General features: G+C 40.7%; 1 protein-coding gene across 11 annotated transcripts in view; it reads right to left on the minus strand.

Annotated features, from left to right (window-relative positions):
- Positions 1 to 25,445, minus strand: part of HP1BP3 (heterochromatin protein 1 binding protein 3) — a 40,180-nt gene extending 14,735 nt beyond the window's left edge. The window contains exons 1-10 of one of the 11 annotated variants that reach the window (XM_043573962.1): positions 25,283 to 25,402; positions 24,104 to 24,237; positions 22,314 to 22,391; positions 19,446 to 19,636; positions 18,893 to 18,992; positions 15,759 to 15,912; positions 14,284 to 14,443; positions 11,134 to 11,277; positions 9,249 to 9,329; positions 7,811 to 7,965 (exon numbers count right to left, since the gene is read on the minus strand). In XM_043573962.1, coding sequence (XP_043429897.1) covers positions 7,811 to 7,965; positions 9,249 to 9,329; positions 11,134 to 11,277; positions 14,284 to 14,443; positions 15,759 to 15,912; positions 18,893 to 18,974 — 776 coding nt within the window. In that variant the 5' untranslated portion in view covers positions 18,975 to 18,992; positions 19,446 to 19,636; positions 22,314 to 22,391; positions 24,104 to 24,237; positions 25,283 to 25,402. Of the gene's footprint in view, positions 1 to 7,810; positions 7,966 to 9,248; positions 9,330 to 11,133; positions 11,278 to 14,283; positions 14,444 to 15,758; positions 15,913 to 18,892; positions 18,993 to 19,440; positions 19,637 to 22,313; positions 22,392 to 24,103; positions 24,238 to 24,717; positions 25,215 to 25,273 lie in introns of those variants that run through there. The other 10 variants (XM_043573956.1, XM_043573957.1, XM_043573955.1 and 7 more) reach the window with 10 other exon arrangements.
- Between the last annotated feature and the right edge of the window lie 819 nt (positions 25,446 to 26,264).

The following is a 26,264-nucleotide window of genomic DNA, read 5'->3' on the forward strand; positions in this document are numbered from 1 at the left end:
GAATGTCACTCTACCATCCATCTAAATTCTACACTCTTCTATACCTAATCATGCCCCATCTCTTTAACTTATTGTTAACTCCCAGGCATAGCTCCCTGTTCTGAAAAATTTAGTCTGTGTCACACCATCTTGCACTCACTATAGTGCTATTCAAAATATTTCATATGTGTGGAATAAACCAGATAATACAACAAACCCAAGAAATAGATACTATTATTCCCCATACTTTACAAATGGAGAAAAGCTGAGTGACACAGAAAAGTCATTTTTCCAAAGTCACACAGTTAGGTAGGGGAAGAACCAGTACAAATTTGGGCAGTCTGATTCCAGATTCTACATTCTTATTCACTATGCTATGCCTGCACTTTCCAATATAAGACAGCCCAGAACAGTGGAAAAAGCAAGTATCATATTGAAAAACAAAACGGGGGCATCTGGGTGGCTCAGACGGTTGGGCACCTGACTTCAACTCGGGTCATGATCTTGCAGTTCATAGTTCAAGCCCCACCATCGGGCTCTCCACTCTCAGCGCAGAGCCCGCTTCGGATGCTCCGTCTCCTTCTCTCTCTGCTTCTCCCAAGCATGCATGCTCGCTCGCTCTCTCTCTCTCTCTCTCTCTTTCTCAAAAAAAAAAAAAAAAAAAAAAAAAAAATTTTATTAAAAAAAATGAAGTTCTGATTTTACCAGTGAGCAGCCAGGTAACCCTAAGATTTTTATCAGCAAAATTGAGGTAGGAATATATATTTTTAAGTCTATTTTGAGAAATATGGAAAACAATGTACAAAAGGGTTTTATAAAGCCCTATACAAATTCAAGGAACTTTTTATTATTATAACATGTTCTCTTTTTTAAGTTTATCTATTTTAAGCGAGAGAGAGGGAGAACACGAGCAGGAGAGGAGCAGAGAGAAAGGGAGGGAGAGAGAATCTCAAGCAGGCTCTGCACTGTCAGTGTGGAGCCCAATGTGGGGCTCAAACTCAAGAAATGTGAGTTCACGACCTAAGCCAAAATTGAGTTGGATGCTTAGCCAACCGAGCCATCCAGGTGTCCCAACAGGTTTTGTTTTAATTAGATAATCAGACCAGTTTAGTTTGAAGCAGAAAATCATGGGTAATTGTTGATGGCCATGTTACTCAACCATGGAGAAAGTTGGTCTGCATTGAGACATATATAAATGAAAGCCATGTGCAGAGAGAATCAGAAGTAAGGGACGGAGAACAAAAAAGCAACTGATAGCAACAAGGATTCTGAGTTGCAAGCATCTAAATGAGAGCATTCCATCAGTCTGTTAGAAATGCATAAATGGAATTAAGAAGATCACAAGATGCCTGAAATTGCTCAGAGTTGAAAATGTTAAGAATTTAAGGGGTCACCAAAGAAATTAAAGAGTTCAGAGATAAGTATAGGGCATACAATTGAATTTGGGCTATGTTCTTATATTGGTGTGGGAAGAGGAAAAAAAAAGAGTATAAAGAAGTTACATCACACACAATGATTTCTAATGCCATGTGACAGAACTACCCTTGAAAGTTTCTGAAGGTATCTTAGAGTGAACTCAAAGTCTCTATGTAAATCCAACATATCCAGTTTTTAATTCAGATTTGCAAAAAATCATTGTTATCAAATACAGAAGAAACTTGCATGTTATATAAAAAACACTGGGATGCCTGAGTAGCTCAGTCAGTTAAGCATCTGACTCTTGATCTCTGCTCAGGTCATGACTTCAATGTTCATAAAATCGAACCCTGCGTCATCAGGCTGACTGCACAGAGTCTGCTTGGGATACTCTCTCTCCCTCTCTCTCTGCCCCTCCCTCACTCGTGCTCGCTCTCCCTCTCTCAAAATAAATAAATAAAAATTTTAAAAAATACCGTTGGAGGGGCGCCTGGGTGGCGCAGTCAGTTAAGCGTCCGACTTCAGCCAGGTCACGATCTTGCGGTCCGTGAGTTCGAGCCCCGCGTCGGGCTCTGGGTTGATGGCTCAGAGCCTGGAGCCTGTTTCCGATTCTGTGTCTCCCTCTCTCTCTGCCCCTCCCCCGTTCATGCTCTGTCTCTCTCTGTCCCAAAAATAAATAAACGTTGAAAAAAAAAAAAAATACCGTTGGGGCAGCTGGGTGGCTCAGTCAGTTGAGTATCCAACTCTTGGATCATAATCTCACAGTTTGTGGGATGGAGACCTGCATCAGGCTCCACACTGGGCATGAAGCCTGCTTAAGATTCTCTCTTCCTCTCCCTCTGTCCCTCCACTGCTTGCACATGTGTGCACGTAGTCTCTCAAAAAAAAAGTCTTTGAAATCAGAATCCTATTTAGCATGGTGTAATGCTCATACCATGAGAATTATATTGGAACAGAGACTAATATTAGCATTAGTTGAGCACTTACTATGTGCCAGGCACTGTTCTAAGTGCTTAACATGTACTAGGAGACGTACGCCTGGTAACAACCTTACTGATACACTGTTTATCGGTTAGGAAACTGGGACACAGAGAGGGAAATTACTCAAGGATACAGAGCTAGAAAATGACAGAATCAGGATTTAAACCCAAGGGGTCTGGTTTCAAAGTCTGTGCTTTTTACCACAAGCTCTACAGCCGCTAGTATACAGGAGCAGAAACATGTGCCTCATCTCACACACTCTGGGACGAACACTCTTTGTGGAGTGGCCAGGTGAAATGCCCACAGGCATTCAATCGCTCATTCAACTAATATTTATGGACCATCTACTGTGTGCTAGGGCGTGGAGGAAACGGAAGTGAACAATATAGATAAAACTCCTGGCCAGGGTGTCTGGGTGGTTCAGTTGGTTAAGTGTCCGACTTCGGTTCAGTTCATGACCTCGTGGTTCAGGAGTTTGAGCCCCACGTTGGGGTCTGTGCTAACAGGTAGGAGCCTGGAGCCTGGCTCGGATTCTGTGTCTCCCCCTCTCTCTGCTCGCCCCTTGCTCATGCTGTCTCTCTCTCAAAAAGAAATAAACATTCAAAAAAAAAATCTGTTTTTAAATCCTGGTCTTCAAGATTCTGACATTTTAATGGGGTAGACAGGTAGTTTTAAACAACCGGGCAGGGGCACCTGGATGGCTCAGCTGGTTAAGCATGCGACTCTGGATTTCAGCTCAGGTCATGATTTCACGGGTCATGAATTTGAGCTCCACATCAGGCCTTGCACTGACAGTGTGGAGCCTGCTTGGGATTCTCTCTCTCAAAAATAAACAAACTTGGGGCGCTTGGGTGGCTCGGTTGGGCGTCTGTCTTTGGCCCAGGTCACGATCTCACACAGTTCGTGAGTTGGAGCCCCGCGTCCAGCTCCGTGCCGACAGCTTGGAGCCTGGAGCCTGCTTCGGATTCTGTGTCTCCCTCTCTCTCTCTCTCTGCCCCTCCCCAACTCATGCCTGAACTCTCTGTCAAAAATAAATAAACTTGGGGCGCCTGGGTGGCGCAGTCGGTTAAGCGTCCGACTTCAGCCAGGTCACGATCTCGCGGTCCGGAAGTTCGAGCCCCGCGTCGGTCTCTGGGCTGATGGCTCAGAGCCTGGAGCCTGTTTCCGATTCTGTGTCTCCCTCTTTCTCTGCCCCTCCCCCATTCGTGCTCTGTCTCTCTCTGTCCCAAAAATAAATAAACGTTGAAAAAAAAATTAAAAAAAAAAAAAAAAAAACTTAAAATAAATAAATAAATAAATATACTTAAAAAAAAAAAAAGAAAGAAAGAAAAAAGGCCAGGCAGATGCAGTATGTGTTAGAATGTGATGGGTGCTATGGAGAAAAGTAAGACAGAGAAGTAGAATTCTGAATGCTGGGAGAGGAGGGAAAGGTTGCAAATGGAATTTAGGTGGTTCCATCAACCAAATGCAGTGTACAAGCCAGGTACGGACACTAACTGTAACAAACCAACTATAAGAAGTCATTTTGGTGGTGCCTGGGTGGTTCCATTGGTTGAACATCCAACTCTTGGTTTTGGCTCAGGTCATGATCTCACAGTTTGTGGGATGGAGCCCCTCGTTGGGCTCTGCGATGACAGCATGGGGCCTGCTCAGGATTCTCTCTCTCCCTCTCTCTCTCTGCCCCTCCCCCACTCCCTCTCTCTCAAAAATAAACTAACTTTAACAAGTCACTTTGGAGACAACTGGGGACATGTGACCATGGCCTATGTATTGGATAATGCTTAGGATTTTGTCGGAAATGTTAGTACGATGGTTTGTTCTCTTTACATTTATGTGTATGTTTGAAAGTTTCCAAAATAAAACAATTACAAAAAAGGAAGGCAGTCAAGGCAGGGTCAAGGCACTCTAACGAGGACATCAGAGTAAAAACCTGAGAGAAGTGAAGGCGTGAGCGAAGTAGATTATGGGGAAAACCATCCAGGCAAAGGGAACAGCAAGCATACAGACTCTGAGGCCAGCTAAGTGAGGGAAAAGTAGTAGGAGATTAGGTCAAAGACACAATGGAAGCGTAATGTCATATACCATTTTAGAGACACTGGCTCTATCTGTAAGGGGGCTGGGAAGCCACAGGAAGGTTTGAGTAGCAAGGCGATACGATCTAACTTAACATTTTTACAAGTTTCACCCTCACTGCTAGGTTAAGAACAGACTGAAGGAGAGGGAGCATGAGAGGAGTTAGGAAGTCATTGCTCTAAAACAACTGAGAGATGATGGTGGCTTGGAAGAGTAGTAACAGTGGAGGTAATGAGAAGAGGTTTGTTTATGGATATATCCTAATAGCAAATCCAAAGTAACTGCTTACAGATTAGATGGAGGTGTGGGATAAATAGAACAGACCAGCACATCAGGTGAGCTTGAGCCCTACTTTGGGTGAGCCTGAGCCCTGCTTTAGGTGAGCCCCGCTTCTCTCTCTCTCTCTCTCTCTCTCTCTCTCTCTCTGCCCCTTGGTCAGTTGTGTACCCCACCCACCCCCCTCTCAAAAACTAAAATTAAGTATGGCCAAATTATCATGTTAATTGTATGTATGACAGGACTCCCTGACAGTCAGTGGTAGAGAAAATCAATAGTTTTAGAGAAGTAAACGGAGAAAGAAAAAAAAAAAAAAAGTTACTGTTAACGAGGTCACAGGAAAAGGTCTCTAGGTTCGTTATCACCTATGAGTTGATAACCCATCTATTATCAGGAAAATATTGTTTCAACATAAGATCAGAAATGTTCATAAAGATTAGACATGTAACGAAGTTACACTGCTATCAACAACTTGTCCGGTGGGAGTACAGTAGAAAGGTAAGAAAAGAAAAAGCTGGGAGAAGATAATGGTCTCCAGTCACCAGAGAGAGAAGAGAGAGAAAAGTGAAATGTGTATTTAAATGCATTTCTAGCTCATGGTTGTATATGTGGGTCACACTCAGGGCAGAAAAAGCATACAAAAACCAGGACATTAATTTCAAACTTTGTGCTTCTATGATTCCCTTTTCTTTTGCACTATTTCACTGACTCTCCTTGGGCACTCTGAAGACCACTAAGTGCTTTTCTGAAAATGTGGCTTCTGGGCTAAAGCCTCAGCAATTCTAACTGCATGCCTCAGTAATGCAAGTAAATACTGTTGCTGAACAATATCAAGACAATATGCATTCGATACAAAAATCATCTGTGGAAATGACTGGATTAAAGACAATTTTCCAAAAGTCATCCATCATAACAAAGATCTCACATAAACACACTCAAAACACAAACTCTGTGAATTACAAATTTAAACAAATTAATGTATCTGCACAAATGTCTCAATGATCAGTGTAGATATTTTTATGTGGCAACTTTTTAGAACTGAATTACTACCAAAATTCTGCCAGAATTTTACACTAAATGTTTAAATTAGGATATTATATTATTTTTCTCTAGAGGTTTACAGAAACCTGAATTCTCTTATGTTTCAAACTCTAAATTAAAAAAATAGAGTTTAATGTGGGGGCACCTGAGTGGCTCACTCAGTTAAGCATCCGACTTCCAGCTCAAGTCATGGTCCTACAATTCATGGGTTCAAGTCCTGCATGGGCTCTGCGCTGACAGTGCAGAGCCTGCTTGGGATCCTCTCTCCCTCTCTGCCCTGCCTACCCCCAACTTGCACTTTCTAGCTCAAAAAACAAAAACTTAAAAGAAATGAGTTATCAATCACCTCACACCCTTTAAGGATGGCTAAAAACAAAACAAAAAACGGGCACCTAGGTAGCTCAGTCAATTAAGTGTCAGACTCTTGGTTTCAGCTCAGGTCACGATCTCCCAGTTTTGTGAGTTTGAGCCCCGCATTGGGCTTTGCGCAGGGATTCTCTCCCTTCTTGGGATTCTCTCTCTCTCCCTATCTACCCCTTTGCCACTAGCTCTGTCTCTCAAAATAAGTAAGTAAAAAACTTAAAACGAACAAACACACACAGGTTGGCGACGATATGGAGAAATTAGAAATTCTGTATACTGTCGGTAGGAAAGTAAAATGATATGGTCACTGTGGAAAACAGTATGGCCGTTCCTCAAAAAACTAAAAACTAGAATCATCATTTCATCTAGCAGTTTTACTTCTGGGTATATACCCCCAAAGAACTGAAGGCAGGGTTTCAAAGAAGTATTAGTACATCAGTGTTCACAGCAGCGTTATTCACAAGAGCCAAAACGTGAAACCCCAAGTGTTCATTAACAGAAGGATGAATAAACAAAATGGAGTACATACAGCAAAAGAGTACTATTCAGACTAAAAGAGGAAGGAAATTCTAACATGCAACAATAAGGATAAACTTTGAGGACACTGTGCTAAATGAGATAAGCCAGTCACAAAAAGATAAAGACTGGATGACTCCACTTACATGAGGTACTTACAGCCAAAATCATACAGACAGAAAGCAGAAAGGTGGTGGCCAAGGGGGAAAGGGATTTCCTATTTAATGGGTACAGAGCTGCAATTTTACAAGATGAAGAGTTCTGGAAATACATGGTGCTCATGGTAGCACATCATGAATGTATTTTATATCACTGAACTGTACACTTAAAAATGGTTAAGATGGTAAATTTTGTTTATCTGTATTTTAACACGATTTAAAAAAAAAACATTAAAATTAAAAAAATAATGAGAGCTAGGGCGCCTGGGTGACCCAGTTCATTAAGCATCTGACTTCAGTTCAGGTCACGATCTTGTGGTTCATGGGATTGGGCTCTGTGCTGATAGCTTGGAGCCTGATTTGGATTCTGTGTCTTCCTCTCTCTCTGCCCCTCCCCTACTCATGCTTTGTCTCTCTCAAAAATAAACATTAAAAAAAAAATTTTTTTTTTAACAATGAAAGCTGAGAGGACATTGAGTTTAATGCTGAATGTTCTAACAGCTGACGCGGTGAAAGAATTATTCTACCAAGGTCTTGTGAGAGTTAACATGTAGGTGTTTTTTTTTGTTTTTGTTTTTGTTTTCAGAAAGAAACTACAATGGAGATATGAAAAAGAAAATATAACAAGACAAAAAATAAAGCCCAAGGGCATCTGGGTGGCTCAGCTAGTTAATCATCCATCTGACTCTTGATTTTGGCTCAGGGCATCATCTCACAGTTCATGGAGTATGAACCCCTTGTCAGGCTCTGTGCTGACAGGGTGGAGTCCGCTTGGGATTCTCTCTCTCTGCCTCTCCCCGGGCCATGCTCTCTCTCCCTCTCAAACTAAATAAACTTTAAAAACTAAAATAAAATACAAATAAATAAAACCCACAAAAAAAGGTTTTATCCTTAGCTCAGCTAAATGTTATCCTTCTTGAATATTTACTTTCACCTTTCTCATGAAAAAGGGGCTAAGGGAATAACACAGACATCTGTGCTTTGAAGTACAGGCCAATGGCTCATACCTGATGTCCACTCTAAGTTTAGGGTAATACTGAGACACATATTTCCTGATGAGACTGTAGGAAGCTTCTTTAGGTTCACAAAGGCGAGTAAAGGCCAACGGGAGGATATCCTCCAATTTTACTTGTGGTTCTGGATCCACTGCGGAGCTTCTATTCTGAAATATATTACCAAAAATTATCATTAAAGAATATAGAATTTTCTGTTCAAATGCTTCTGTATTCAACTCAAGGGCTTTCCTAAATTGATTGATAATTTAACTTGTGCTAAACTATCACTTTTTTCCACATTCAAACAAATATACTACGGGGCACGATGGCACTTGTGTGGCAACTCTTTTGAGTTATGCAATTCAGATTGAGAGTTAAAAATATGTATAAAAATGAGGGGCACCTGGGTAGCTCAGTCAGTTGAGTGTCCAACTTTGGCTCAGGTCATGATCTCACAGTCGGGGGGTTCAAGCCCCGTGTAGGGCTCTGCACTGACAGCTCAGAGCTGGAGCCTGCTTCAGATTCTGTGTCTCCCTCTCTCTCTGTCCCTCCCCCACTCACACTCTCTCTCTGGCTCTTGAAAATAAATAAATGTTAAAAAAAAAAAAAAGTATAAAAATGAAAAGGAATGGTAGACTTTATTTAAAAGTCTTAGTTTATTCTTACCCTTCAATAACAAAGAATAAAGACCATGCAGCACCAAAAAGCACTGCACAAAAGTTCATTTCAAAAGTGTTTCAAAGTTGTAGAAAAAATGTACAAAAACTTTCAGAGTTGCAAAAACACAGCTGTAGAGGAACAGTCACGATTTCAGTTACTGACATGGGGAAAATACTGAATGTTTCACTTTATTATTAATATTTTATGATTATTATTTATTTATATATTTTTATATTAGTTATATTTAGTAGTATTTCACTTTATTATAGAAAGTATTATACTTTCCACAAATGAAATTATGTGTCTTAAGGAGAAGTGTTAACATTTACAAAAAAAAAAAGAAAAAGAAAAAGAAAAAGAAAAAGAAAAAGAAAAAGAAAAAGAAAAAGGAAAAAAGAAAAAAAAGAAAAAGAGAAAGAAAAACTGGCTCTGAATATAGTTTTGGGGTCTAATATTGGGTAAAGATGTACTCATATATGTCCCTTTTCGTTTATAACAGATTGGTTTCACTAAAAGAAGTATAATTCATAGAGTTGCCAATAATTCAACATATGGCAGTTAAGTGCATGGGCTCGGTGGGGGGGGGGGGGGGGGAACGGGACGACTGCTTGGATTTACACTGTTTTCTACTCACCAGCTGGGCGATAATGAGCAAATTACTTACAACCTCTTCAGGCCTTAATAGTAAGGCTACACTTTGCATAGTGCCTGGCACACAGTGAACACTCAATAAATGTCATTTTAGGAGATGTAGTTTTAGAGTGCTCAAACTGTGGTTTAGACTTCTTACCTTTCTGTTTCTGGATTTCTGAGGTGTTTTTCTTGATTTTTGGACCACAATAAAACTCCCAGAAGCACCTTTTCCTTTTACCTATGGTAAATTAATTTTAGTTGCGATAACCAATATTTTTATTTTAAATTATCCTGGCATTAATATTTATAACTTTATATGAGACTAAGCAAAGTACAGGGCATGACGATACAAGAACTAATGTAAAATGTTGTTCAACTCTTCAGAGAAAAAAGAACAATGGATGAATCAAAAGACTTGGGACTGAATCCCATTTATGGTACCATCTAGCCATTCAATACTGGACAACCCCATAAAGCCTCTGAGCTTTTGTTCCCTCGTCTACGAACCTGGGGAAGAATGCTATTGTGACACCAGGTTAACAGTATATAAGCTATCCACCCCGCATGAAAGAAGGTATACTCTCTCTTGGGGAAAATGAGAAAATCTCTATCTTGAAAGGAAGACTGCTCCCTGGCAAAAGTTTATGGACCGCTGATCTCAAACTATAGTGCTTCCCAGACCACCCATGAGCCATTATTACTGCACCTGTGACGGTTACCTAACTCACAGCCACTGCATATGATGGTACGTGTAAGTCTTACCACGTGTTTCCACAGTTTACAAAGCACTTTCACAGAACTTTAAAGCTGATTCACACTAACCAGAGTCCTCCACACCTTAGCTTTATTTATGCTATCTTGAACATAGCAATCAAGCTGAAATACTTTCAGCCTGTAAAGTGTTGTTTAAGCATCAAAATGAGGTTCAGCCTATGAGGCAAGAATAGGTTATAAACTATATTTCGTAAAGAAAAACACGAAGCCAGCTCAGCAATTATGCTGACATACACTATGATTGAGGATAGATCTTTGGGTCTAATTACACTGGTTAGATAATACCTTTCAGTCAGAGACCATTACAAAGGCCATATAAACATCAGTTATACAACATTTTGAGAAAACTATAACGTAAGCTCCACGGCAGAAATCTGCTTTACTCACTGATGGGCCCCCAAGCACCTGGCACACAGGAACAATTTGTATTTGTGGAGTGAAGTACTTGTTGGAAGTTCCTAAGCAGAATTTAAATGCCTGAATGGCACAGAATTCTGTGTTCATCAGATTGTGCAGAAAGGTATGGAAGAAAGGCAACGGGACTCTCAGAATGCAGTGAACTAGGTCCTTTGAACTATTTTTGCCACTACCATGGCATTGTGGTAATTACTTCATCCCTCTGAACCTTTGAAGAAAATTTAGGTAAGATACACTCCATTCCAACTTAAAAGTTTTATGTTTCTAAGCAATGTTTTGATGTACTAGGCAAAATAACGTAGATTTATGCCCGAAATCAATACTGGTTTTAGTACGAGTCTCAATTTACTCAGGCTTCTCTAATGCTCCTAACAAGCTTCAATAATTTTAGACACTGTTAAGATGAACCTATTTACAAATTTATAATGGTAACAAGTCTAGTCATAAGGTAGACTTTAAAACTAACAAATGCAAGACGAGAGCAATTCTTTTTTGCTGCTGCAATAAAAGAATTCCTTAACCCCACCTCTCATCTTCAGTACATGATCTCAAGCACAAGGGGCCCCCAAAGAAAATCCAATTAGAAGTACAAGCAGCACTAGAAAACAATTATGCTATCATATTGCTTCTGCTCTCCAGAACAGTTAACTTATCAAAGGTAAGTGGCACCAGTGATCTGAAACCTAGTCTCAAATAATAAAACTAGGCCATGCTTAAACATTTCATCATCATGTTAATTTATATTTTTACAAAAAAAAAAAAAAAAAAAAAAGACAAAAAGCCTAAATGTTATTATGGACTTACAGCTATTACATGTTGAAATGATCTTATCCTCAACAATTGTTTAATACCTGTTTGATGACACCTCTATTTAATTCTCTTTTTAGTGCTTGTTTAAGGAGGTAGCCCCTTCTCTCCAGCTCCAGAGAAGGGTACTTATGGATAATGTATTTCCGAATAGCAACCACTGATGCACCACTCTTCTGGAAGCATGCCTAGAAAACAGATTTACCGAAACACGCATATTACTTTACACTAGCTGTTTTCATTAGACAGAGAATATGACACATGTTTTCAAAATAAACTATTTTGGAGATGAACTTGATAATGAATGATAAAAATGGCACGGAAGAATGAGTAGTATTTCAGGTAACTTCAGTTCATCATGGCTGTGGAGAAATACAGAATTACAATATTTTTGCAACAATTTTACTTTAGTTCAAACCAGGCAAAGAGAAGACACAACATGTGAAGAACAACATTCTGTGTGTCAAGGAAGAACCTCTTTCCATTTTAATTCTATTTTGTATTTAGAAGACAGATCTTTAGCATTAAAATGAAAAAAAAAAAAAAGGAACATTTCTATTACTTGCAGGATTACAGATCTGGCTCATTTTATGGAATGAGCTTTAGCACACCAGGACCAATGTTTCTCTCTAGGCTTTATGCAAATGTCAGCAGAGAAGATAAACAAAGATAATCTGAATAAATGGCATAAAACTGGTTTTATAAATGGCAAAATCTTAAGGAGAGTTTTGGGTAACAATGAGGACATTCAATTGCAATTTAAAATGCTCTCTTTCATTTCCATCCAATTTAACTATATTCTATTTGATTAATGCCCAAGGAAGACTCAAGTAGGTCATTAAGTCATGAAGGTGGCAAATTTTTTTCAAGTGCTATACATTTTGAAGCATACATAAGCAGCATCTGTTATTTACCTAATGGGCTAGTTCACCAATTCTGTGTTGTCTTTCTCTATAAACTGAATGGAGAACTTACTCATTCTCATTGGATAAAACACTTGGTTGAATTTTATTTTATATACTTTGACAACAAAGAAAAAAAATTCACAGGCAGATGGAGCAGAAAAGACTACAGAACATAAAACAAGTTGGGTTAATATGGTACACCTATTTCAAGTATATGTTTCTGACCTATCAAAACCACTGATGTTTACTCCTGATCTTAAAATACAAAGAAAATCAAACGGAAAAGAACCCTCTAATGCTAAAACAATTCCATGCTCCACCAAACTGACAATGAGATGGAAGCAGACATCAGGACTCCTGTTTGATTCACAAAATGGTTCTGGTAGTCTGAAATCATGATTTGTTACACTGCATGGAACACACACCCACCCACCCCTCATTTGTACAAATATGCACAATCAGATTCAAACTATTCTTTAGACCTAATTTATACTGTTCTAATTTTTTTGTTTCACTATTTAAAATTTTAGTCCTTCTCCAACCTCACTGTGACCCTGCTTCTCTAAACTTAGGCTGAGTGGTCATGAAGTGAAAACCTTGATGAAAAGCTATACAAAGAAATGAGATCTCACCATAGTCAAGCTATCTAGACCAAGAAAGTTTCAAGGAGTTGAGAGCACTCTTAAAAGAATACAGGGAGAAAAAAAAAAAAAAAAAATGCAGGGAGAGGTCTAAAGACAAACTCTTTTCCAGTTTATATGTCAGTGCTGTCTTCTCAAATTCTGAGAATGACCACTAGGCTGCCCCTTCCTATGTATACCATCCTTGATTAAATTGATTTTTATCCCCCTTTCCCCAACTCTGACTCAGATCCTAGCAACAAGGTCCCTAAAATGAGGGTGTCTTTGGCTCCTATCTTAGCTTCTCTTATCATCTCATCATGTGAATTAACATGGCAAAAGTAACCAGAAAAACTTACACAAAAAAGGCAAGGTCAGATTAGAAGATAACCTTAAAAATCAAGGGGCCTGCGTGGCTCAGTAGGTTGAGCGTTGATTTTGGCTCAGGTCATGGTCTCACGGTTTGTGGGATCAAGCCACGCGATGGGCTCTGCGCTGAGAGTATGGACACTGCTTGGGATTTTCCCTCTCCCACCCTCTCTGCCCCTCCCCCACTTGTAAGCGCGAGCGTGCACAAGTTGGGGAGGGGCAGAGAGGAAAGACAGAATCCCAAGCAGGGATGCGGGACTCCAACTCATAAACCGTGAGATCATGACTTGAGCCAAAGTCAAGAGTCAAGATGTTTAACTGCACCACCTAGGTGTCCTAAAATAAACAGACCCCCCCCCCAAAAAAAAGATGCCCTTAAAAATTAAAATTAAGAAACCTACACGAGGACCCTTAAGCTAATAGAAGTCAATGGATTATAGAAAAGTCATAAAGGAGGAGAATTTTTGGTGATGAAACAAAGTAGTAAGGTTTCTAAGAAGGTTTCTTATAGCTCAGGTAGGAAAGCTAACCACTACTAGCATTAGACACTCAAATTTGAAAAATGAACCTAAAGACAGTAAATCTTTTTTGGGGCGCCTGGGTGGCTCAGTCAGTTAAACGTCCAACTTCGGCTCAGGTCATGATCTCATGGTTTGTGAGTTTGAGCCCCATGTCAGGTTCTGTGCTGATAGCTGGGAGCCTGGAGCTTGCTTAGGATTTGGTGTCTCCCTCTCTCTCTGGCCCTCCCCTGCTTGCATTCTCTCTGTCAAAAATAAATAAACGTTTAAAAAAAATTTTTTTTTAAGATAGTGTATCTTTTTAAGATAAAATCCTCTATGCTATTCCGTTACTGTCAGTCACAATCAGACTTTCATAAAGGCAAAGATGACCCTGTTTTATTCTCTGTTATATCCCTAGCAGGATTATCTGACACAGAGAAGTTTTAGTTAGTCCTTAAATGTTTGTTGAATAAATTAACAGGTTCAGCCTTCAAAGAAATACTATACTTAACCAATAAAATGAGTGTAAAAAAAAAAAAAAATCTAAAATTAAAAATACTTGCTATAGTAAATTTGAATTTAAAAAATTAACAGTGCTCACCAAATGTGATTTTCTTAAAAAACAAAAAAACAAAAACAAAAACAAAAAAACACACGAACTTCACAATGGCTTTCTTCTACTTCAGTATCTTTTAGGAAACAGCAAGATTTCTGATGTCTGGACAGGAATATGCCATTTTCAAATAACCAAAAGACAAACAGAATAAATCTAAGATGAACTGCTTGTAATAAAAACTTGCCTTAATGGCCTCAGTTAGGATTGCATCCATCTTGGGACGTGGGGAGGAAGCCATCGGTGTTTGTTTCTGGGCCCTGGCTAGCTGGCTGGCAGAAAGGGTAGCCCAGGAAGGTATTGTTTTTTTCACTTTCTTCTCCTTTTCTTTAGACTGATCTTTCTCACTTTAAAACAAAGAATTGTTATTATGCAAGGTAAACTCTCCAGAAAGAGGTATAAAGTCAGAAAGAAGAATAGACAAGAGAGGGATAAAAATTAATGTTTTAATTTACTTCCACACTAAAGTGATATATAAAATAAGCAAAGTTTGACAAAATAAAACCTTTTTTAAAAATTGGATACTGTAAATGAACCAAAAAGGTGTTTTCTCTTAGGTACAGGGGAGAGAAGTCATATAAATTAGCACTGGTATGAAGGACCAGCACATGAAAGAAATGAGAATTTTAAAATGTATTCTAATAACTACAACAGGTGTAATTTAGCACAGTGAAAAGAACTCAAGCTCTGAAGTCAGAAGACCTGGGTTTGAGTTTTTGCTCTAACATTTCCTAGCTATAAGACTTTAGCCAACTGACCTGAATCTCAGCTTCCTCAGCTGTAAAATAGTACTATAAAACATCTTATAAGGTTGTTGCAAGAATTATGAGATTATGTTCATAAAAACAATTTTGTGAGCCATAAAGCATTATACAAATGTATTCTAAATAATCATAACAGTACCCCATGCAACTAAAATATAGGGTAGCTGCTAAAAATGCCACAGAACTTAAACCTATAAAGCTGGGATAAAGGATTCCTTGAGGATTACACCTAGAAGGTATAGTTATTACTGAGTTACTCTTTTATTTTAAATGTAATTCCTAACTGTTCTGACCAATTACGAGAAGAATGCAACCAGTTATCCTGCAAAAACAAACAAACAAACAAAAAAACCCTCTTCAAATTAACAAAGAATTTCCACCACACTGTACAGATTATCAGTAGCAAATTTTGCTTTCAGATTCTCAAAGTCACCGTCCAAATGTACACATTTTTAGGTGACTCTGGCAATGGCTGATACAGATTAATGTTTTCTAACATAAACATATAAAAACAACTCGCAAAGGTATAGGTAGGAATAAAATGGTCAAGTGTTTCCCAGGTCAGATTTTTAGAGTCATGTTTCATTTCTTATTGAAATTATGTCAATGATTAAAATATGAGACACTCCCATAATGAATCCTAAGTACACAAAAAAAAGTTTCAAAGGCAAAAGCAATGAATTTTGGGTTATTCAAACCATTGTTATAAGAGCTACAAGCTCTAATAGGCCATAGAACTATATAATAAACCTATTTCAAACAGTAATTCTAAAAAGTAAATCCAAGTAAGTAGCAAACATCTAGCATAAACCAATGATACAATCCTTTAAAACAATCTGATCTACAGTCCTTTTACACAGTCTTCAATTTTAAATAGCAAGAAGGCATAACTCCTTACTCCTTTTTGGTTTCCTCAGAAGACTTGTTCTCTTCCTTCTCTTCGTTCTCAGGTTCTCCCTTTGGCTGCTCTGTCTCACTAGATGTAGCAGGTGGAGTTTCATTCTCTTGTTCTTCTACAGTGGAGACAGATTCCTCTGAACTTATATCTGGTTCTAAAAAATCAGGTGTGCAGAATGGCATCAAATAGATAGATTAGAGCCTGAGTCAATAAAAGGGTAAAACGCTATATTATTAAACAGAGAAGCCAAATGTTCCAATTGACAGACTTTAAAACGAATAAATGTCGATCAGTTGCAGTGTTCTTTCCTTCCTTATGTAGCTCTAACTGCCTGTTCAAAGGTTGTTTATCCAGACCACTATGTGAAAAAAGGAGATGGACCAGGGAATTACACAGACAGAGAAACTCATTTTACCCTGAATCAAACCTCTTGCCTGTTCTCCTCTGCAATATTAATGAGATTCATAATTAAGACATTAGCTATTTCATAATTTAACAGATGAATCTTAGTAAGGGAATAAGTAATAGAAAGTTAACACCTATTTTCCAAGTGAAAAGACTGGGGCGAGAGCAGAAACGTGAGGGGGGAATACTGAGGTCTGCAGTGGCTTGTTTGTGTCTTTTCTCAGCAAGCCTCTTTGAGCAGTACTACAAAATACAGAGCCCCAGATACGGTTAAATAGGGACTTCAAAGAAAGGACTCTCCAATGGCAAAACATAGGCAAAAAATAAAAGTATATGCTTGAAGAGTTTGGTCATTTAAATTATGTGAACAAATTATCATCATAATGATGAAAAATCCTAAAGAACAAAAAAATGCCGGGGCGCCTGGGTGGCTCAATGGGTTAAGCATCTGACTTTGGCTCAGGTCATGATCTTGTAGTTCATGGGTCTGAGCCCTGTGCTGTCAGCACAGAGCCCCCTCAGGATCCTCTGTCTCCCTCTCTGTCCCTTTCCTGCTTGCATGTGCAAGCGATCTCTCTCTCTCTCTCTCTCAAAAATAAACATTTTTTTTAAAAAAAGAACAAAACCATGCCACTTACTTCTTATAACCAAACTACATATATACAATTCTAAAGGAATTTCTAATTTTCAACAAATTAAAATTCTAAACCCTGAATTTCAGAACAGTCAACTGTCATTTGTTGATCTCATCCTGGATTATGCTCTTCAATGAGACATGCACAGAAGTTTGAAAATCCTCCCATATGTTTAGCCAAAATTGAGGTTTTAGAGTCAAACATACCTGGATTCAAAAGTTCAGTCCTTATCATTTTCTAGCTTCGTATCTTATGGCAAGTTCTTTGACATCTCCAAGCCTTAGTAATCTTACCTCACAGAGTTATCATGGGGATTCTATAAAATGCTTTAGGGAATACCTGTACTTGTACCATGTGGGTGATTCCCATCCTCCTTCAGCCTCTCCTGCTGCTTCTAGAACTATTTTGCAAAATATTAAAGCTAGAACTTCATTCTAACAATGGCATCAGGTAATTCAGACAATTTTTTAAATCACATATGTATCTTTTACTGCCCCTTGGCCCACTAATTTGACTTAATTGGCTTCATGGGTAAGGACTTTCTATTAGTCATTATGTTTATTTATACATGGTCTTATTCTAAAAAGGATCAAAAGAACCACTTACTGGGTTTTCCTCTAAGAGTAGAATTATAAATTCAATTTCATATTATTTTCTCTTTTCAAGAATAATTGCTTAATAGTTGATGGATTAATAAATGTACAGTCACTCAACAGGCACTATGTAGTATGTATAAGACACTGCTTCCAACTCATTAAACTATTGTGTCTGTCTCCAAAATGCAAGTATGTACTTTTATATACATTAATACCATAGTGGGAAAAGATAAAACACAGAACTCGTCAAGCGACTTACTGATCCCTTCTGAATTCTTGGCTGACTTTTCCAATACCTGAACTCTCTGGCTTGTATTCTGAAAACTGAGGTCATTAATGATTTAGTGGCTTTACCTGTTAATCAAATGTGGTTTAAGGCAGGCCATCAAGTGGCTTAACTCAGTGCTGGACAAAATAACCAAACTTCAACTCACCAGCACCTCTCACTTTGTAATTTTATTTGGGAGAAAAGAGAGAGAATGTGTGAGCAGGGGAAGAGCAGCAGAGGGAGAGAGAGAATCTTAAGCAGGCTCCATGCTCCGCACAGAGGCCAATTCAGGGCTTGATCCCATGATCCTGGAATCATGACCTGGGCCTAAAACAAGAGTTGGAGCGCAACCAAGTGAACCACCCAGGCACCTCCCTCTCATTTTTTTTAATATGCTGATTCCCATGTCTCCTAAATAAGCAATTATACCCAAATTGCTTACAGTATTCATCTGAGTATTTTGAGACAAAATCCAGGTTCCACTGGAAAAAAGTATATTCCTGCCGCACCAAGGGACAAAGGCAACAAGAGTGCCTTATTCCTAACCTGTGCTGGTAAACAGATATTTAGTTCTAATAGCCACGACAGGATGGTGCTCATCCCTGGCAAACCTGAGATAAAAAGCAAGGGAGAAAAAGAGAAAAGGAAAAGAAAGAAAAAAGTCACAAGAAGAAAATGAAAAACAAGGAAAAGGAAAGAGGTGATTAAAGATGCCATAAAGGAGCACGATTACCCAGGTTGATGGTTTTACATTTCTCTTGACTCGTTACGTTTCTACCTATGTCCAGCCAATCTTCTCTCCACCAATACCAAATATAAACCAATGCTCTGATTGCCCCTTTGCTCCCTTAAGGCCTTGTGATAATTTCTGAGGGATCTTGTACTGTCCGTCTAGAAGTCCCAAGTCCCCCCATTCGTCCAGAGCCTGCATCCCCAAGACACCGTATGCCCAGAAGCTACTCTTCAACTGTTCCTGTTCTCGCCAACCATTTTCTGTTTTTCATTCCAAGAACATGAAGTTTACACCTTCTAAAAATCTTTAGAGACAAGATGAAATTCTTCCTTTGCTCACTTTGGTCTGGAAATGACGTATCAATAGGTACAACTTCTCTCTTTCAGTGTTTCCCCAAAACAGCCATGAAAAAACAATTAAGTTCAAAGGAATTCACAGGATACTCTGAATTGGAGTAGAAACTTCTGCCATTTCAAGTTGTCTCCTGCTTACTTTACCTGGCTTTTCTTCCTCCCCTTCAGCAAGCTTGCTTTTGGGAGGAGTTTCTCGTGTAGAATTCACAGTTCGACGAATCGGCATGGTGCTATCTTCCACCTTCTGAGAAAAGAGACAGCCATAATCACACATGCATGAGAAAAATTTTCTTTTTCTCTTTTTCTCAAGAACCTAACTGGGTGTCAGAAGATGTAGGAGAATTCTTCAAGTCGACTCCAGGATCTGATGCAAATTATTTTTAACAAGTTTTTTTGAAGTGAACCATGGTGTTTAAGAAGTACTTTTCAAAGTATTTTATTTTAGCTAGAATTTCAAATGGAAACTGGTAATATACTTGATTTGGAATAAATTTAAAAGGTTGGAGGTCTTCTGAGGAATTTGAGGGGAAAGGGAAGATGAAAAGAATTTTTTATCTCTGATTTTTTCAGATTCACAACCCAGACTCCCCAAAGGAAAGGAAAGGAAAGGAACATGTACCAAGAAAGACCCAGCAGGGTCTGAAGTCAGGGACTGATCCAAGAGTGAGCTTCAAGAATGTGTCAGCCCCTACCTCACCTAACTTGTCCGCGTGGATCAGCTGAGCTCCTACTATAAGTGGGAGTGCCTTAGGATGGACGAGTTCACCTTGAGACGTATCAGTCGCCATTTAAAATAATTTCTAGGCCCGAGTACAGGTTACACTCTGAAGCCTCTGCTGTTAACCACAAGGATTTTTCCTAATGGTTTCAGTGTGGTGAAGAGTCAACCTAAAGCACAGAAAAGACCTGGTGTGAAGATTAACAGAAACAAAACTAAACTAAATGTCTAAATTTAATACACATCCAAAGGGGAAAAATTAACTATAAAACTTATAGTTAACTGACAGATGACTCGGTCAGTTATCATTAAGAAAGATAAAATCACTATCAAAATATACACCAGATTAAAGCAGCCACTAAGACAAACGCACAAGCCACAGCAGCTGTTGCACCTTCCACATGAACAAAGGCAACAAGGACAAGAAAGCTCGTAAGGAACCTAATCCCATTCCCCTCCTGCTACCATTAGGAACTTAGAAAGGACAGAATAAGGAGACTAAGGAATAGTTTAGTCAAATGTTTCCTCAAAGATAAATGACTAAAGAGAGAAGGGTTTTGTTGTTATTGTTCTCAAAAGGATCAGGAAAATTAACTGTAACTTTAACTTCATCTCCTTTAGATAAAAGTAATACAAGGGCAAAAATACTCCTGAAGAACGTGATACTCTAACAGCCTCCAGATCCAGAGGCAAATTCAGACCATCACCTAGGAGAACAGAAGTATGCTTCCAAGACCTTATTTGTTATTTTTAAAGTAAGCAAAACTAGCACAGAAGAAAGAACATAATTAAATATTCAAAGATAAAACCCATGTAGTCACTCAAATTTGCCTGGTCATTAATACTCTCTGTCCTCAAAAAAAAAAAAAAAAAAAAAAAAAAAAAAAAAAAAAAAATCTCATCTGGGACTCAGTGACACTTTATAACAAAAATCTCTCCAAAATACAAGAAAATGATCATTTAGGTGCTTAGACCTTTGGGCTAACGAACATTAACAAAGAATTAGAGAACAGTAGATCAGTCATTCAACCCCTGCTTGAAGTTCTAACCCTGTCTAGGAATTTAAGTTTTCAATTTGTCAGGTAATAGTCCCAAGCTACAATAACTGGGATAAATTAAAACAAACAAACAAAAAACCCCAAACATAAAGAATACTTTCACATTTACAGGGAAAATCTTTTTATGGGAACACCAAGAGCAATGCCAGACTTGTGAATGGTCAATCAGCTGCAAACAAATGCAGTTGAAAGAATTCAAGATACACTGAAACTTACTATCAAGAGTCAATTAGCAATATCCATGAATATTTTTAAAATTATCAACTGTTATAAAAACTGCTTAAAATGCTCATATGGCAATTCACTTTGAAGAACTATAAAATACAGAAATAAAAAACTGTTTTCTCATCTGTGAAAAGAGGGCCACACTGGCCTTCAGGACACTCATAAGAAACCCCAAAGTCTTGTGAAACCTAAATGTCTATCTTGGAATAATCTGAATACATACACCTGCTCATTCATGCAACTAGCACTTACATGGTAATATATTTTCCTTGACAATAAAAAAAACCTAAGCAAACCTGCTGCTGTCTTTACATGTGAACCCTACACAGAAGGAAACTATCATGATCAAGTTATCCTTGGTAAAGTGATATTGCTAATGAATTCATCTTTCCTAACCCATGATAATACTAGGTAGGGTGAAAATGCTACTGTCAAGTCAATAAAACCTTCAGGAATCTCTGCTCATAGGGTATCTTGAAAACAATTTTTTCCCTGTAAACACAATTACTGAAAAAAGTGTCAAAGCCTTTCCAGTCAACTATATTCACTAATTACTCAAAATTAAAACAAACGGGTGAAAAGGGGAGGAGGCGCACAGAGGAAGCTATCACTACTGCCAAGGTGATGAAGCTAAAATTGGGGCAACAAGCGCATGGTCCATAAAGACACTGGACACCACTAACCTAAGGACAAAATGAGTTTAAATTAGGCCAGTAAGACGTATGCCCAGGTTGGAATTTAAAAAAATAAATAAATAAGTTGGTTTGCCAATGTTCCTGGCTGCATCCACCAAAAATATAAATCCTGACACCCTCCTGCTTAAAAACTCCCTATCACCACCCCCACTATTTTACTAGTCCCACCTCCCACTCTATCACTCTACTCTCTTGACTCCAAACACAAAACTTCTTTTGGCCCTGGCACTGTGCTCTGCTCACCACTCCCTGCCTCGGTGTTTGCACTTGCTGTTCTCTTAAACTAGAACACTTTTTTCCTAGACACCTCAATCACCTTACTGCTCACCGTCACCCCCTCAGAAAGACCTCCCTCCCAACCTTCTCATGCTTCAGGTTTCTTCAGCACTTAACACCAACTGAAATTCAAAATACGTATTTACTTGTTTGTCATGTATCTCTCCCAAATGCAATGTAAGCACTATAAGGGCTAGGACTTTAATTCACCAATGTAGTCCCAGCACCCAGAACAGTGTCCAAAACATAATGAGTGTTAGATAAGTATTGGGGAAAAAAGTTAAATGAACAATACTGTGTGATTAAGTACCTATTACTATATTCAGTGCATGTGAAGAACACTTCAAAAATAAACCCAGTTACTTGGGATACATATTAAGAAGTCTGTCTTGGGGCACCTGGGTGGTTCAGTTGGTTAGGCATCTGCTTTTGGCTCAAGTCATGATCTCACAATTCGTGGGTTTGAGCCCCGCATCAGGCTCTGCGCTGACAGCTCAGAGCCTAGAACCTGCTTCAGATTGTGTGTGCGTGTGTGTCTCTCTCTCAAAAATAAACAAACATTAAACAAACAAACAAGTCTGTCTGAGGGGCACCTGATCGGCTCAGTCTGTAGAACATGCAACTCTTGATCTTGGGGTCCTCAGATCGAGCTCCACGTTGGGTGTAGTTTACTTTTAAAAAAAAAAAGTCTGCCTTAGCTCTGAATTTCCTTGGTAAAAGGTCATGGAACTTAAAGCTTCAGCCTCTAATACTTTAATAGGTTGGCTAATGAATTATTTAATATGTTCAATGTTCATTACACAGCTAACAAAACTATATGGATGGTTCATTCACACTACCTCACCATCACCATGTACCTAATAACTTTCTGAATCAGACTTTTAGGCTACCATGCTTATTCTCCAACAGAGATATTAGCTAGGTGGTTCACCGCTGGATACTTGGTGCCTAAGAACACACCAGGCATAGAATAGGTGCTCGATAAATATCTGTTAAATCAAAGGATGAACAGACGAAAAAGTTTCCCACCTAGGTTATGTGTGCCAAAAACAAATAATCTGATTTTACTTGTGATTTATGTGGTCCGTCTGTGGTCTTCAATTTAGGTTTTATTTTTTTAAATGTTGGATTGACTATAAAAAGAACTACTTTTGTAAAAGGAAATTCTAAACTGTTTTTAATTTAACGCAAGCAATAAAAGTGATAAAATCCAGAATTTCAGAGTTTTTATTTATTTTCTTTACATTAAGACAAGGCAAGGGGTGCCTGGGTGGTTCAGTCGGTTGAGCTCAGGTCAAGACCTCAGGGTTTATTCATGGGTTGGAATCCTGCATGGGGCTCCCAGCTATCAGGGTAGCTTTGGGTCTTCTGTGCCCCTCCCCCACTTGTGCAAGCACATTGCCTCTCTCTCAAAAAAAAAAAAATTGAAAAAAAAGAGAAAGCAATAGAAAAATAAGTAGGAACTTATTGTATCTCAGTTTATCGATATCCTTGAAAATATGCTTTTTGGAGAGTACCTGGGTGGTTCAGTTAGTTACGCGTCCTACTCTGGATTTCAGCTGAAATGGGGAGCCTGCTTGGGAATTTTCTCTCTCTGCCTCTATCCGCCCCCAGCCCTCCGCTGAAGATTGTGTGTGCGCTCTCTCAAAATAATAATCTTAAAATGAAAATATGCGTTTTAGGGAAAGTAGTATTATTTCATGTTTTACCAAAAAATGTATGCAATATATTATGTTATAAAATCACTAGCTTTGCACAGAATATATTAAACTGTTCCCAGTCTAAAGTCTTTAACTGTCCTCAGACTACAGTAATGTCACAAGAAGCATGCTGGTAATTAACTGACAACTTTTTTTTTTCCCCACTTTCACATTTCAATAAATCTGTTATGTACCTAACAAATCTGTCTTGGGCACAGAAGCTATGGCCACTACAGGACCCACCTTGAAAGATAATCACAACCTAAACGGCTTAACACTTAAGATTTTCATCTATGAACTGTTTAGGATACTTCCTCCAACTTTCTGCCCTCAATCGTCCAAGTAAGCTTAAAAACGAAGCCAAATCAAAAATAATAAAAAACCTTTAAAATGTTACTCCTACTTTGAAACACGTTAAACTAAACTTTTTAGAGGAGCAATAAAAACTTAAAAGAGCTCACAGTGGCTTTATGCCCATGCCAAATAAGACAAAATTAAAAGCATCTTCCAAAGTAAAACCAGTCACGTCTAATTTCACTCTTAAGACACGACAGCTTGTCCATCAAGTCCCAAGCGAATTCCTAGAGATATTTCTAATTGTATTCTCACTTTTCGATGTAATGTAAAGTCAGGAACAATAATAAACAACACAATCTGTACGCTGAAGGGGCAGTTAAGTTCACCTTGTCCAGTCCTCTGTGCAGGAGAGAATACTCCCCCCAAAGGGTTAAGTGACTCGTCCTCGGTCACAGACAGTGGCAAGTCGGCATCAAAATTCAGATCTGAGGCTCTCACTTCAGCACTCCTGCCTCCACCTCTGGACAAACGCTCATATTCACGAGTTTGACTTTATTAACGAAAACCACACCGTCTAAGGTGCGGCGAGTAACAAGCTCTGGGAATGCCAGACGGGAAAACGAAAGCTCAGGCCCGCGTCGCAGCAGCAGCAGCAGCAGCAGCAGCAGCAGCAGCACGGAAACGCCCGCCCAGACCGCCGAGAGGAACACGGAGAACAGCGCAGCCGAGACAAAGAGGCAGGGAGCGGCCGGTGCGGGACCCGAGCAGAGGCGGGGGGAGCGAGGGACCAAGATGAAGGCAGCGCGGCAGAGGACGGGAGGGCTCAGCGGCGGCGGACACCGAGGAGCTGCGGCGCGGGCTACGCGCGGCCGGCGGCTCGAGACGCGGGGCTCGCGCTCGAAGATGCACGCGGCCGAGGCCAACGCCACGCCAGGGGCAGGGGCCACCCCCGCGACGCTAGAATCGGCGGACCGCGAGCACCACCGCTCCGCGCACTCACCACTGGGAGCTCCGTAATGGCGGCGGCGGGGGCGGAGAAGCCGGGGGGCGGGCCCGCCGCAGCCAGTCACCGCCGCCGGCATCTTTCGAACCCGCTCCGAAAACCGCTGAGGGAATGGGGGGGAGGGGGAGACGGGAAGGCGGGGACGACGGCGAGGTCCGCCACGGGCCTCGGGAGCATGCGCAAGGCCTCAGCCAATCGGAGCGCAGCGGGAGGACGCTGGCGCAGGCGCGCTGGGACGCAGGGCCCTGGACCTGGGAAGAGCTACCCCTCCTCCCCCCTAGTCCAAACAAAACAAGGGCGGGAGCGCGCGCGCCAGTGGGCCCCGGAGGAGGCGTCAACGAGAGGGGCAGGGGGCTAGGTCGCAGGAGAGAGGGGAGAGGGCAGGGAGGGCGGAGCGGCCGGGAGAGGCAGACAAAAAGCGCCACCTCCGGGGACCCGAGCGCCCCGCCCCCTCCACTCTGGGAGCGGCGTCGGCGCCCCGGGCGAGCGGCCTCGACCACTCGCCTTCGGGGTCCATCGAGCCCGCGTCCACTCCCCGCCCGCCTGTTCCGACCTGCGTTACCTCTGCGCTCCCCCCTTCCTGGCGCCTGCGTTCAGCACGGCCTCTCGGCGCCGCTCCCGCTGCCGCTCCTCGTCTCCGCCGCCGCTGTCCTCCAGGCCCAGCCGCCGAGCTCTGCCGCCCCGCCCCCCTGCCCGCGGCCCCGCGCGCGCGCGCGCACGCGCACTCCCGCGCCGGCCCCGCCCCCGCGCGCGCCCGCGCCCCCAGCCCACGGGAGCTGAGGGAGTGCGCGCGGCGTGCCTCCCTGGCCCGGCGCGCGAGAACGCGAGAGGGCGCTCCGGGACGGGAGGACGCCGGGGAGGGTGCTGTGTGTCCGCCCACGCTTCCGCCGGGCACTGCCTGGTGGTTCCCGTTAGCTTGGGTTCGCTTTCGTTTTCCTCGGAAGAGCACTCTTTTCACTGCATGCCCTTTCGCTACTCTCTGGTTCGGTCCCTGGTCTTTAGCGGGTCTCCTCCTTGGAGATCCGTCTACCTTTAGTCGGGTTGGCATCTCCCGCTGTCACTTTAGCCACAGCGCGAGAACTACCCTTCTCTGAAGACTGTGGACAGAACTGGACAACCGGATAGCGGAAAATCCGGTACCTCACATTCGTTCCCATTAAGTATACAGACATTACAGGGCTGAGTAGTGACTCAGGAAAAGAACTGGAAAAGTTGCTTTTCTAATCTGCGAATCGGTCTTCCTTGGCCTCTACATAGGAAAGAAGAGTTGTCAAAAAGTAAACCCTGGGATCAGAAAAGAGGGAATTCCCTTGAATTGTCATATTGCTTGGGTATCAGCGTACTTAGGCAATGTACATACTGTTGAAAAATGTAACTTTTCAAAGTCGATGTATTTAAAGTCGGTGTTTTGTGGTGGGGTAGAGGTGGGGTGGGTAACGAATATAGGGAAATAATAAACACTAAAATTACCCCGAGGCTCACAGCAATGTGGCCAATACTCAAATGCTAATCATTCTAAAAATTTATTATGAAACCATTTAAGT

This window comes from Prionailurus bengalensis, chromosome C1 (assembly GCF_016509475.1).
Source record: "Prionailurus bengalensis isolate Pbe53 chromosome C1, Fcat_Pben_1.1_paternal_pri, whole genome shotgun sequence".
NCBI classification, from domain to species: domain Eukaryota; kingdom Metazoa; phylum Chordata; class Mammalia; order Carnivora; family Felidae; genus Prionailurus; species Prionailurus bengalensis.